This window comes from Alligator sinensis, unplaced genomic scaffold (genome assembly GCF_000455745.1).
Source record: "Alligator sinensis unplaced genomic scaffold, ASM45574v1 scaffold954_1, whole genome shotgun sequence".
Taxonomy (NCBI): Eukaryota; Metazoa; Chordata; order Crocodylia; family Alligatoridae; genus Alligator; species Alligator sinensis.
The window spans coordinates 1,368,152-1,380,728 of record NW_005842228.1 but is presented as its reverse complement, the minus strand read 5'-3'; the positions used below and the strand labels follow the sequence as shown (position 1 = coordinate 1,380,728).

General features: G+C 42.6%; 1 protein-coding gene and 1 long non-coding RNA gene across 4 annotated transcripts in view; one reads left to right on the top strand and one right to left on the bottom strand.

Moving 5' to 3' along the window:
- The window catches only part of NRG4 (neuregulin 4), a 103,396-nt gene that overhangs the window by 87,174 nt on the left and 3,645 nt on the right, over window positions 1-12,577 (top strand). For 2 of the 3 annotated variants that reach the window (XM_025208396.1, XM_025208395.1), the window contains exons 4-5: window positions 7,839-7,988; window positions 11,136-11,265. In XM_025208396.1, the coding sequence (XP_025064181.1) occupies window positions 7,839-7,988; window positions 11,136-11,265 (280 nt within the window). The remainder of the gene's footprint in view (window positions 1-7,838; window positions 7,989-11,135; window positions 11,266-12,577) is intronic. The other variant, XM_006027222.3, reaches the window with a different exon arrangement.
- On the bottom strand, window positions 8,003-9,521 carry LOC102386269. Its single transcript, XR_324269.3, has 3 exons — window positions 9,441-9,521; window positions 9,022-9,087; window positions 8,003-8,013 (listed from the first exon to the last, which is right to left on the bottom strand). It is a non-coding gene; the product is annotated as an uncharacterized LOC102386269 (long non-coding RNA).

Here is a 12,577-nt window from a genome sequence, read left to right as displayed (position 1 = left end):
GGCCCCCCCCCCCCCCCCCCCCCCCCCCAACTACCTTGCTGCTCCAGCGGCAGGGGCATGGCCAGACACCAGCCAGCATGGCCCTCAGAGGTGAAGGGGGTTTATTCCCTCCTCCCTCCTCTCCTCTCCTCCCCCAGGAAACTGTAGCCAGGGTCTGCCTGGCCTGGGACAAGTGATGGAGGTAGCAGCCAGGGCTGGCAGACCCCAGCTGCAGTCCCCTGGTGAGAAAGGGGAGTGGGGGAGAATAAACCCTCTCCCTGCCCTCTTTGCCTTGGGGGGCGATGCTGGGTCAGCACCTGAGGTCCCCTGAGGAAGAGGGGAGGAAGGGCAAATAAACCCCCTTCCTGCCCCCTTTGTTTCAGGGAGCCATGTGGGGCTGATGTCTGGCCATGCCCCTACCCCCACTCTGGCTAGAGAGCAGAGGGGCAGGGCCAGCCTTGTTGTCTGGAGCAGACAGCACAGCCCTGCCCATGGCTGCAGAGCATGCTGGGATCCTGGGGGACTCTGATTTAACTTAAACCTGGAAGGAATCTGGGACAGAAGTTCCATAAACCAGTTTGACCCATATCAATGAAGCCTGGCACTATACTGAACCAGGTTTATCTTAAACCAGTTTCAGCCATTTTGAAACTGGTTTATGTGCACTGAACTTCTGTTCTGTTATAAATTTAAACTAGTTTCTGATCACTTAAACTGGTTTGTGTGTAACTTCTGTCCTTAGCCTTCTCTTTATACCTGTTTTCCCTTTGCATTGTCACTGCTGCCTTAAATCCATCTGTAGCCCTGTTGCAGACCAAAAGATCTAGAGTCTGGTCTAAAGCGATTATTTAGGTATTTAAATTACCATTAATGTCAATGTGAGTTTAGACACCTAAATAGAAGTTAAGAACTCAAATACTTTATTTTGGATCTGACCTCTATTCTATATACATATACACACACACACATTATACATAGTATGTATTAAACAATATATATATTTTTACAAGAAAAGCCAACATTTTGATACCATCTGGAATGGTTTTGGATGTTTTCAGCCATGCTGCTTCACTTATTGATTTTTTTCAGTGTTTTATTCTAATCTTTTAATTTTAAATTCAAAATATTGTCCTTATTTCTTGGGGGATTAAATTGTTTTCTTCTTATGTGGCAGGGTTTTTTTTTAAGCCAGCATGCTGAAAGCATTCACTAACACGTTTTGCATAGGTATTCCTGCATTTCTGATCGTAAAGCTTGATCAGTATAATTCTTTCCTAATAAGCTTATAGCAGGGCTTTTCTGTCTCTTGCAGACATTTATAGTGCTGCATCACGTTTGCTCATGAATCCAGCAATTGTGAGCCAAGCATACCTACCAGTGTTGTTTACACTGGCTGTATATAGAAGTGGCAGACTGATAAGTTGGCACTGATTTTTAAAGCTCTTAATAATAAGCATTGCTACCTTTGTGATGTCATGATATAGTTTAATCTTGATGGTCATTTGTGCAAGCCACACTACATGCCTGTTAGAGTCATAAGCCTCCTTTTCCTACTTGACATCAACAAATAACTCCACCGAAATCATTGAAGTTATACTGACTTAAGTGGATATTCTAGTCTTTGGCAGGGGGAGAGATCCTCACTCAGTATAAAAATCTGCCTAGCCTCTCCCCCACTTACTTTTAAAAAGCATCTTCATAAAGAAGCTAGGGGTTGTTTTGTGATATCTTTTGTTGGACCAACTCAACTGCACAATTGAGAGAAATGTTAGATAAACATCCATACAAAAAGACCTGACCTGACCTAAGCAAGGGCATTTTATTTCCCAAAAGCTTGTTTAGCATCTCTCTACACAGCTGGTCCAATAAAAGATATTAGAAAAACCCTTGCTTCTCACACAGTTCCTGGACCATCACAGCTACAGCACTCTAGACTTCTTCAGTAAAAGACATTTTCCCTCTTAGAAGGTGTTAGATTTAGTTTAGTTTAGATAGTTAGATTTGCTTTTACAATCATCACCACCCATGAGTGACTGGTGCCTCCTGACTCTGGGGGGGCACCCACAGAAGCCGCTGATGGCAGCAGCCCTGTCAGGGGGGCACCAGCCTTGCCGACAGTGTCGGTGTCAGCCATCGGGGGGCACCAGCCCCATCAGGGAGGGCACATGCACCCCCTACCAGTCACCATCCCTCCCATCTGTGTATCTGCAATTCCCAACTATGCAGTTAGTTTAATAAAAAATATGCAAGAGGCAAGGGTTTCTTAGGTTGTTAGTTCCTGGACAATCATAGCTATAACATCACTTTTACATTACCATAGTTTAATCAGCACATTTATTATCATTCCTAATGTTTTTGGTAAAGGCTGAAAATGTAACCAGAAGATGAACCTGACATTTGTCAAACTATAACACATATATGGTTATATTTAGGCTACAGGGCTGCAGTTTCTAAATAGTGTTTGCATTTCAGGGTTAGGGGAGTACTAGATTAGTCCAGAGCAATGGTTTTCAACCTGTGGTCTGCAGACCCCTGGGGGGGTCCACAGACTATGTCTAAAGGGTCTGCGAAATATGACTATGATCAATCAAAAGTATGTGAATACCCACACAATTCAAAGGGGTCTGCACCTCCATTCCAAGTTTCCAAAGGGGTTTGTGCCTCCATTCCAAATTTTGTAAGGGTCTGCAAATGAAAAAAGGTTGAAAACCACTGGTCTAGAGGAGCTGAAGAGGAGAATGCATGGGCCAAGATGAGTCCCACCTCCACCTCATGTTACAGGCATGCAGGTGCATCTGTAGGGAGAACAGAGAAAACTCCCTAAAAGCTACAATTTGAAGTGCAAAGAATAGAATCAATGGAGAAACTTCTACTAGGTCTGGAAGGGGAATGCTTTCATCCTGAGAACAGGATGAGAACTACTCAAGTAGTTCATTTTCCTTCTGCCATTTTTGGTTATTGCCTCAGTGTTCAGATTAAATTACAGTGTGTCATTGCACAGTCTAGGACCTCTCGCTATAAAAACTTCTCTACCTCTTAGTGCTTCAAGGCACAAATTTCAACAAGTTCTGTTCTGCAGCTAATAAAATTGTGCCACCACATTCTCAGCGACTTTTGCTGTTTTTCTGTCCAGCACATTCAACATTTTCCTTCTAGTTTTTAGTATTACTCCTGGAGTACTTACCACATCTCTCTTCTCTGATCAGACTACTTCATTAATCTTAGTTTTTCCCCAGGCCCTTCTCTGCAACTCTACAAATTGTAGAAAGTCTCTTTTACTTTTGCTGCCCCATCTTTTCCTTCAAGTGACTGATTGCCTCTTACAATGATGCTGAATCCTATCTGCCTTTCCTTTTCTAGGATTTTTTCCTTCCATTGATCCCTGCCATCAGCCTGCAAGAATACATATATGCATTTTTACTGCTTGTGCATACACTATTTCTGTTGCAGCTTTTCTAGTGCAGCCATATTCAGCATTTCCTTCTTTCTACTTAAGTGAGAGGAGCATTGTTCTTTAAAACTATATTTTATTTTATTACAATGTTAAATTCTTTGCATGATTTATATGAAATTCTTTGTACTTTATATGAAGGATACTATAAAAATTACATATTACATGTGACAGACTATGGAGAATGTCTTAAATGTTAGCAATCAATTGATTAAGCCTGGTCAACACAGCCCTCAGGAATCAAGTACTATAAATAGGAACAGATCAGGTCTCAAGTGATGGCTATGTAATCAGTGATAGATAACTTTGATACCTGACAACTGAAAATAAGACTGAGCATTTGAAGGACTGAACTGAGATACTGGAATGTACTATTTCTCTGTGCATGCAAAGAAAATGAATTAAAAAGTTGGGAATAATTCTGTGTCCAATCAGGTCATTGATTTTCAAATATTGGGCATCTTATTCCTGACCTGAAGCCAGTTCACTTGTGATGTTATAATGAATTGCTGTAGAAATTTGGGCTAAGTACAGACAGTCAGAAAGCCTAAGGCTGAATCATATCAATCTTTACAATTTTCTGTAAACTGCCTAGATTGAACTGATAAGTGAACTGATGTTCACTTTTCAAACCTGGAAGGCAGGCAGACCCCTGCAGTGGCCTATATCAGGCAGTAGGGGGCACTAGAGCCACCTCCCAGCCTGCCGGCCACTGCAGAGAGCCGGGGGACAGGCATCCCCCCAGCCATGCCCCCTCTTCAGTCTGCAGCCAGCTAAGGAGGGGGCATGGGGGGGAAACCCCTGCCCCAGCTTGGCCTCCAGCCAGGGTCTCCCCAGCACCAAGGAACGGGGGAGGGTAGAACAGCTCCAGTGGGGCATTTCTTCCTCCCCTCCCCGTTCCTGGATCTGGTCCCCCTGGCCATACCTCCCTCCTCAGTCCAGGCTGGTTGAGAAGCAGGGGTGGGGGGACCCCCCCCCCACAACCCTGCACTGGACCCATTCTGGTCTTCCTGGTGTGGGCATAATGGGGGGAAGGGGAAAACCTCCAGAGGGGAATTTCTCCCTCTCTCCCCCATACCCAGAGCTGGAACCGGGCCAGCCACCTGCCCATGCCCCCTCCTTGGCCAGCTGGCAGCTGAGGAGGGAGTGTGTGTGTGTGTGTGTGGGGGGGGGGGGAGAATGCCCTGGCTTCTGGCTTAGGTGGAGGGAGTAAAGCCCCCACTTTGGGCTCCCCCCATCGTATACCAGGCACAGCCCAGATGGGGGTCCAGAGCCAGGTGGAGGAGGGCTATTTTTCACCCCCACTTCCTCCTCAGGTGGCCTGCCAGCTGGGGAGGAGATGTGACCCATTGGGGGGGAAAAACAGCACCCTCTCCCTCCCTCCCTCCCTCCTCCAGACTGGGGGACCCCAGTGGCAACACAGTGGCAGCGCCCACCAGGGCTGCCTGGGTGGGCTGCTAGCAGGCCGGGTGCTGCTCCAGCTTGGGAGGCAGCACCCAGCCCAATCCAACTCTTCTTGAACCCCGAGCTGGCTGGGGCAGCACCCGACCTGCTGGCAGCCTGACTTCGCCCGCCAGCAGCTGGCACCCTGGCTGTAAGCAGGCTCTGACAAAAAAAGGATTGGGCTCCTTGTCCTAACATGACAGGAAAATTGAAATGGTGGGTTTCGATTAAAAACCCACTGTTTCAATTTAGGGGACATAGAATGCAACCTTGGAGATTAGAGTCCCATCACATGTTCAAGTGCCCTGTATTTACAAGTACTGTCCTGCTGCAGAGTTCAATAGTGTCCTGCAGTCTCATACGGCCACACGTGTAGACATAAGACATTTACTGCCCAGCTAGTTAGTCTACTCTGCAGTAAATGCCTCATGTAGATATGCCTACCGTGACTTCAAAAGGTCAAGAATAAGGAACTGAGAAACAGATTCAGACTCTTCTTCCAGACTCTTTTAATGAAAAATTAATGAAGACAGTATCAGATGTATGGTAAATATGGTTGCTGAATGTTTATTTTCCATTTGTGATGCACTGAATCTATTTAAGAAGTTAGATAAGTAAATAGGTACATTTTCTAAAACCAAACAAAAAAGCCCCCTTGATTTCTGTTTACTACCTCAGCATGTGAAACTATTTTACTTTGACTTTTTGTGTGGTATGAATTACTGAACAAACCATTAAAGTTGATTGTTTATCATTCAAATCAGTATGAAATTAACATATTCATGTAGTGGTAATTTAGTTCTAGATCCAACTAATAGCATCTAGCTTACAACCTTTTTTTCACAGTCATGTAAGCCTAACGATCAGTTTATAATAGAGGACTGCATGCAGCAGTCTGTTAGGAAAGGTGTATTTCACAGCAGTAGGAGAAGGGGAAGGAGGAGAGACTGAATTTCTCTCTCTTTAAAAGTATCTCTATTACAGGAACAATCAGGGAGTATTCCAAGATTTAATTCATGCATTTTTGCATATGCATCTCATTAGGTTTCAGGTTGTCTAGTCATCTTCTGCTTCAATACTGTCCATTGCCTATATTAAAAAAATCCCTTTAAGCTAGTGCATTGTCATCAGCCTGTTCGGCTACCTTGCATTCATTCTGATGGTATTTACCAACTCATCTGAAGTAATGTCATCCAGTTTTTCTGTCATTTTCTTGGCCATGACGTGCAGTTCCATCTGCTATTTCTCATGGACTCCAGCTGCAAGCACTACATGCCTCTGCGCCTCAGGCCATTTTTTGCTCACATTCTCTCATGCTCACAGGATCAGAAAACTATCTATCTTGTATACATTTCAGTCTGGCCTTTAACGGCTATATCAGTGATTAATTCTAGGAATTCCAGGAAAGAGAGAAAGATAAAGAGATTCTCTCTTCCTGCCCCCTCCCTCCCCCAGATCCCAATCATGATGCAGTCTTTTAGCATGGACTTAGTTTCCCAAAACTTTAAAACAAACTTTTTAGCTTGAAATCAGTCACAAACCCTTCTGGTTTCACTTTTTTTTTTTACTCAGTTTAAAAAGTCTAACTAGGTTTAATTTTAACATGGAGTGCAATATACCTCACATTTCTGCATTCAGTTTCCTAGCTAGCCTCAACTGGCTGAGTTAACTAAAAAAGGATTCAAAACATCAAGTTCTTCAAAAACAGCTGTTGTCAGAGACAAGACAACCCCCCTCCCCCCCCCCCCCCCTCCTTTTTTTTGCGCGTGCAAAACCCACACCCCCCCCCCCCCCCCCCCCCCCATCTTCCTTTTTGCTGGCATTCATTGCTTACACATATAGAGAAAATCATCAACTTTCCATTTATCCTCCATATTTCCATAGTTTCGACTCAGATGAGGCTAACTGTCCCATTTTTCCACTCGAGATAGATTGTTTGTTCATGTAAAACCTGGGACCACACACGGTTTGCTCTGAGCCAAAGATTCTGAAGGACTTTTTTCAGTGTCTGAATTCTAACTGAGCAGCATCATATAACACGAGTCTAGGCTTTGCTTACCTTAACAGTCAGCTGCAATCAGCTAAGTCAGAGCCTCTTAAGAGGTATAGTTCCCCACCAGAGGCTCTTAAAAAGGTATAGCTCCCTGTGGTGCTCAGTTAATAGAATTCTGTTATTTTTCTGGAGATCATTGCAGCTTTTGACATAACGCATCTCCTTAGTTTGGAAAAGGTTCTCTGAAGTCTGACAGAAAGCAGGTGTATGGAAGCCTTTCAGCTAGGTCTATCTATGAAAGTAAGTGCATTTCACAAGCACATAATGTGTGTTGGCATACTTATAATTTCCTTGTATACTCTGCTAATGTAACTGTCACAGCAATTTGTCAAATGTTTTATATGGCTCATGTCTCAATGAATACCCATTCCCTTGATGTGTCATAACTGGCAGTAAGAGTTCTCAAACAAGAGGAAGCTAACTATGCAGGAAATGCAGGCAGGAAGGCAAGAGAAGTATCATTTGAGTTATTTTTAGGGCTGCTTTGCATTTGCAGGGCTGTGTTCTCTGCCCCGCCCCCTCTGTGTCCCAAAAAACACCATGTCGGCTGACAAGATGTGGTGGGAAATTAAACCTATCCAAGTTCAGTTGGTTAACCAAATAAATCTGCCCCTTCCACAGGGTCTCCTGTGGAAAGCATAGTGATTTAGCAACATTTAGGAAAGGGTAGTTTGGAATAATTTAGCAGAGAATGGCATGGGATAAACAAGCATCAATGATGTTACAAAGTTAAAGGGGATGCTGTCAAATTCTTGTTACTCTTTATAGAGTATTTATGTACTTATTTCATCAGGAACCTGTTATGGAACTGAATATAAATGTTGAATTGTACTGAGTCAGAAAGCAAGTCCTCTTTTCACCAAAGGGATGGAAGCAGACAAGAACTAATTTATATAAAACATGTTTTCACAGATGTATTGAAAATTATACAGGAGCCCGTTGTGAAGAAGTTTTGCTGCCCAACATCAAGACCCAAGCTACAGTTGACCTGTTTGCAGCTTTCTTGGCTTCAGTTGTTCTTCTAGGGGTACTTGTAATTGGAACATTTTACTTCTTTTGCAGGTAAAAGCACTTCAGAGTGTTGAAGCTGTTCAATCAAGTAGAAATATTTTCTGGTAATCACGTACTAATTATTTGAATGTGAAATTATGTAATGAATTATCCATAAGGCATGCTAGGGCATTCAGCATAATTAATGTGCATGTGTCATCTTTCTGGTCTTAATATTTTATTTTCTAGTTTGCAGTTCTCCAGAATGCCTCTTTTTTAAAGCTTTTTTTCCCCCCATCGGTAGTCACTTACACTCTTTGTGGTATGCTTATTTCCTTTCCTAGCTAAAGGTATATCTGGCCTCAGATAACACCAGTTAAGGTATAACTCACTTTTACATTGCCAGTTTGCAAAGATTTGAAATCACATCTGTTGCAGCTGAAATTTTCCAAAGCATCTAAGTTACACAGGAGCCTAGCTCCCAAAGGAAGTTAACAGGCCTTAGTTAACCAAAACCATCTAGGCCATGTTTTATTTTTACAGCTAAAGTACCACATTTTGACTAAATTATGGCTCATGTGGCTGTGCTGGTCATGACAAAAGCAGAGATACTGTATTGGCAACCCACTAAGTGAATGCCATTAACTCCAACCCAGGAATAGTAAAGGAAGAAACAGGAAACTAAAGGGAAGAATCATAGCCAACAGTCAAGGTCATAAACAAGTTCAGTCTGAATTTAAGTTTGTTGAAATCAAACAACAGTAAAAAAAATTCCTTCCATATCTACACTGGCTTCCTGCACAGCAGACTTGGCCTGTCCAATGAAAGGCCCTTTAACAAACCATACACTTAGAATAGCCAGGCTTGTTTCACGTCGGTTGCTGTAATGGAAACTCACTAAACGCTAATTTTTTTTCTCTCAACATAAACACAGTTAAAAGAGGGAACAATTTCATTAAGATAATCTCAATATCAGGAAGTTGTTGTAAATTACACCCTAACCTTGGCATGCCATTTTAGTTAAATTTAATCCTGCTCGTTAGTGGGAAGAAAATAGATTTAATTAAATATTTAAAATAATAAGAAAAGCAAGGCTTTCACTTACCATTTAGAATGCATGCCAGAAGTCTTACAGATCTTCAGAACTAAAATTTGCTTCTGGGGAGAAAAACTGTTGGAAAAAAAAAAAAAAAAAAAAGCACAATGGCATCTACTGGGAGAAAAGTATGTAGCCTGTACGCTTGACCACTCCAGCTTTCTCCGATTTCCTTTCCTCCCTCTTTTCCCAACTCCATGCATTAAAGGCACAGCCCACCAAAGCTGCAGCTAAATGGACCTGGTATTCAGAGATTCACATAACACTGCACAAAACCCTGCCAGTCCCCCAACATGAAGAACTTTCAAATGAGACCTATATAGCTTTAGTGTAAAAATACACCATTGAATCCAGTGTATTACTCGGACTACTATGGGAAATCTTATATAATAGGAGCTGATTTGTCAAACCATAAAGAAACATCCAACATTTTATAAGGATAATCTTAGTCTTGCACTGCAGGTCATTTTATTCCCCAGTTGCTTGCTGCGGTAGCTATGATTTCTCCTAGAGGCTCAGGACAAGATAAGTTTGCTAGCTGAAAATACTTGGTTCTTTAGTGAGCTGATCAGCAAATCACAGATTTTTTTTTTCAGAGTGATTCAATCTACTCTTATTGCTTCAGAGTTATAAACAAGGCTAATCACTGCAGCTGTGGTTAATAACCTTCTTTTACATGGGGTTATGCTTGGCTTAAAACACATTGCTATCTAAAAATCAAGCTACTACATGTACCAGTCAAGTTTCTGGAGTTATGTAGGGACTGGGGTTCATGTAATTTTTGGTTTGTTCTCTTGAACAGGGAGGTTTGGCTTGAAGAATATAAACGTTAAGTTGTGATATCAAATTTCTGCTAGTTCGTTTGTTTTTAATCTGGGCCTTTGATCTGGAATTGAAATCTCAAAAAGGAAGTGGCTTCCTCCATCATATTTACTTACATATTAGTACTGTGTTTGTATGGCTCTGTTGTAGAAAATGTGAAGGTTGTAGAGAAAGTGAAGAGGATCCAGAAGCAAGCAATAAAAATATGAAAGGGGTTGCAATGTGAAAAAGCTAAAGAAACTAAATATATTCAGTTTGGAGAGACAAAGATTAAGGGGGGTGTAAAAACAACCCTCCAATTCAATGTATTAAAACCTTTCCTACCTCCATGAAGTAAGGAAGTAGTATTCAACCTAATTTACCCCTGTGGAAATTAAGGAGCTAAAAATCACACAGCAAATAAGGGCCATGGGGGGGATGGGACCCCCCAGATATCTTACTTCTGGGATAAAGGAAAATAAACTATGCCCCCTGCCCCCTTTTTTAAAATCTCTTAGGAATGACAGGGAAGGTGGCTCATCCTAAACAAAGACTGCAGCAGAAACAAATCTGCATAAGTGCAGGAACCAGTCCTGAATCATCTAATTGTTGTCAGCTGCGCTCTGAAAAAAGTTCAGTAGATACGGACCCTGATTTACCTATTCAGCCTGCCAACAATCTGCTGTTATAGCTATGGTTTTGAAGGTATTATTTCCTGAGTTTTGTCAGGACAATACATTTTAGGAAGCAGAACCTGTATTCAGAAGGAAAAATTATAGATTAGTGCTGAAAGAGAAGAGGAGCATTTGAAGTAGGTAGGAGGAGATAGTGATAGAAAGCGAGAAGAGGAAAGTGAAGGAATGGCTAAGTGAAATAGGAAATATTATGTAAAGGAACAGATGAAAATGGACAGGGATGGAAAAGAAAAGAAGATGAAGGAGTGGACAGAGACTGGTGAAGAGAAAACTAAATGAACAAAGCTAGGTAGAGACAGATTGGCTGTGCACAGAGCAGTGTTCTGAAATGTCCACAGTTCCCATAGCCCAGACATTGTCCGGACTGCCTTCTCATGACAGGGGAAAGTGAGGCTGCCTGACCCCTTCCTTCTTGCGCTGAAATAAATAGCAAAACCGCCATGGACTTTCAAAGGTAAAAAACTAGGTCCTCTGTAGAGTTTTATTTTTAAAGGCTTTCTAAAAAATGCCCAGCCCTGCTTCTCAAGAGTCTTCAAGATTTTCTGCCATTTACTTAAGCAGGACTAAGCTCTATTCAGAAGTGTTCTGGTTCTATAAAAAGCAAACACACTAATTCTGACTTTTCAGAAGAGGGAGCCTAAAATCGTGGTCTAGTGACGTCCACTCTGTCCCTTCTAGAAGCTCACCAGGTCAAGATGTGTTAAATTCTCCTCAGCCTCTGGCACCTGACATCACCATTATCTATACTTTAGAGGAGGTAACTAAATATTTATACTGTGAACTGCAAACAGAAATGGTCTGATTCTAAAGATTAGAGCACTGGCTGGGCAAGACGGAGAGCGTGGCACTTTTCTGCATGTTTTCCATTTTTCAGGCCCTATAGGATATCACTTGGGGTGCACCTCTGCAAATGGGGCTGTTTTCTTTTCTTGCCGAGTCTCGTCCAGGGATTCTGATGCAGGGGTGTGCCTCTGCAAGTGGGGAATCCAGGGCAGGTGTTCCTAGGGCTTCAGGGCCTGATGCTGCGTGTCCTGGGCATTCCTCTGCAGAATCAGGCCCCTAAAGCCCTGGGCATGCTTGAAGTCCTGTCCCGCTTGCACTCTCCTGCCTTCAAACCAACAGATGTCCACCACAAACGAGTGGCATTCATTTATTTGACCTCTTGTTGCAGCCACGTACTTTGGTTTTGTGGCACGACAAAGGGCACAGACATCTGTTTGCTTTCACTTTGTGCCGCTATAAAAATGTTTTTGGTGGCACAAAGACAACATCTGTTTGCAGCCATGATTTTACAAGATTAAGTTTTTAACTGGATTAAGTTAAGGGGCTTTAAAAGCAAAAATATAGCCTGGCGGGAGCAGAAGGAACATTAGGAGCAGAGACATAATGAGGCAGCTGGGTGCCCAGGGCAGACAACACACGGGGCCTGCAGTGACTTCTGGCTGGCATGTGTGCAGCTGCAGCAGTAGCTGTTTTTTCCCCTCATCCCCAACTTGGCGTTCAGGGTGGCTGTTCTGGACACTCTGCCCCAGTTACATCGCTGATTAGGAATAATGAAAATAAATCCTTGAATTATTGCTATAGTTACAATATAAACCCATTGATGGGTCAGATTAACTGTAAGAGAAGTGCATGTTAACAGACCAGAGCAGAGGCATCTATCCTTTTTAAACCACAGACTCCAGGAACAGAGCCATAAGTGCTATCCAAGGCAACAGATTTAGCGGAGGAGTTGATGCCACCACAGGACACAAACTGGACGGAAAGGAGCAAAACTAACAGCTTTTCTCAGGACAGCATATGTCTAGGTGTTAAACGAAGAAAGAGAACTTAGTTCTTTTTAATAGCTACTTTGCCTCAGAAAATGGGTTTGGAAAGCACGTCACGCTCCTTACTATTTTGAAAGGGTATGTTAATAGATTTTCAATGATGAATTAAATAGCCTTGTGATACTTTTAAATTATATATTAAAGTCTTGAGAGAGGCAGCCTGGACTGAGGATATTAGTTTGGGTTTGAAAGCCAGTCACTAGTTCAGGGGTGTTCAACCTGCAGAGCCATGTCACCTGG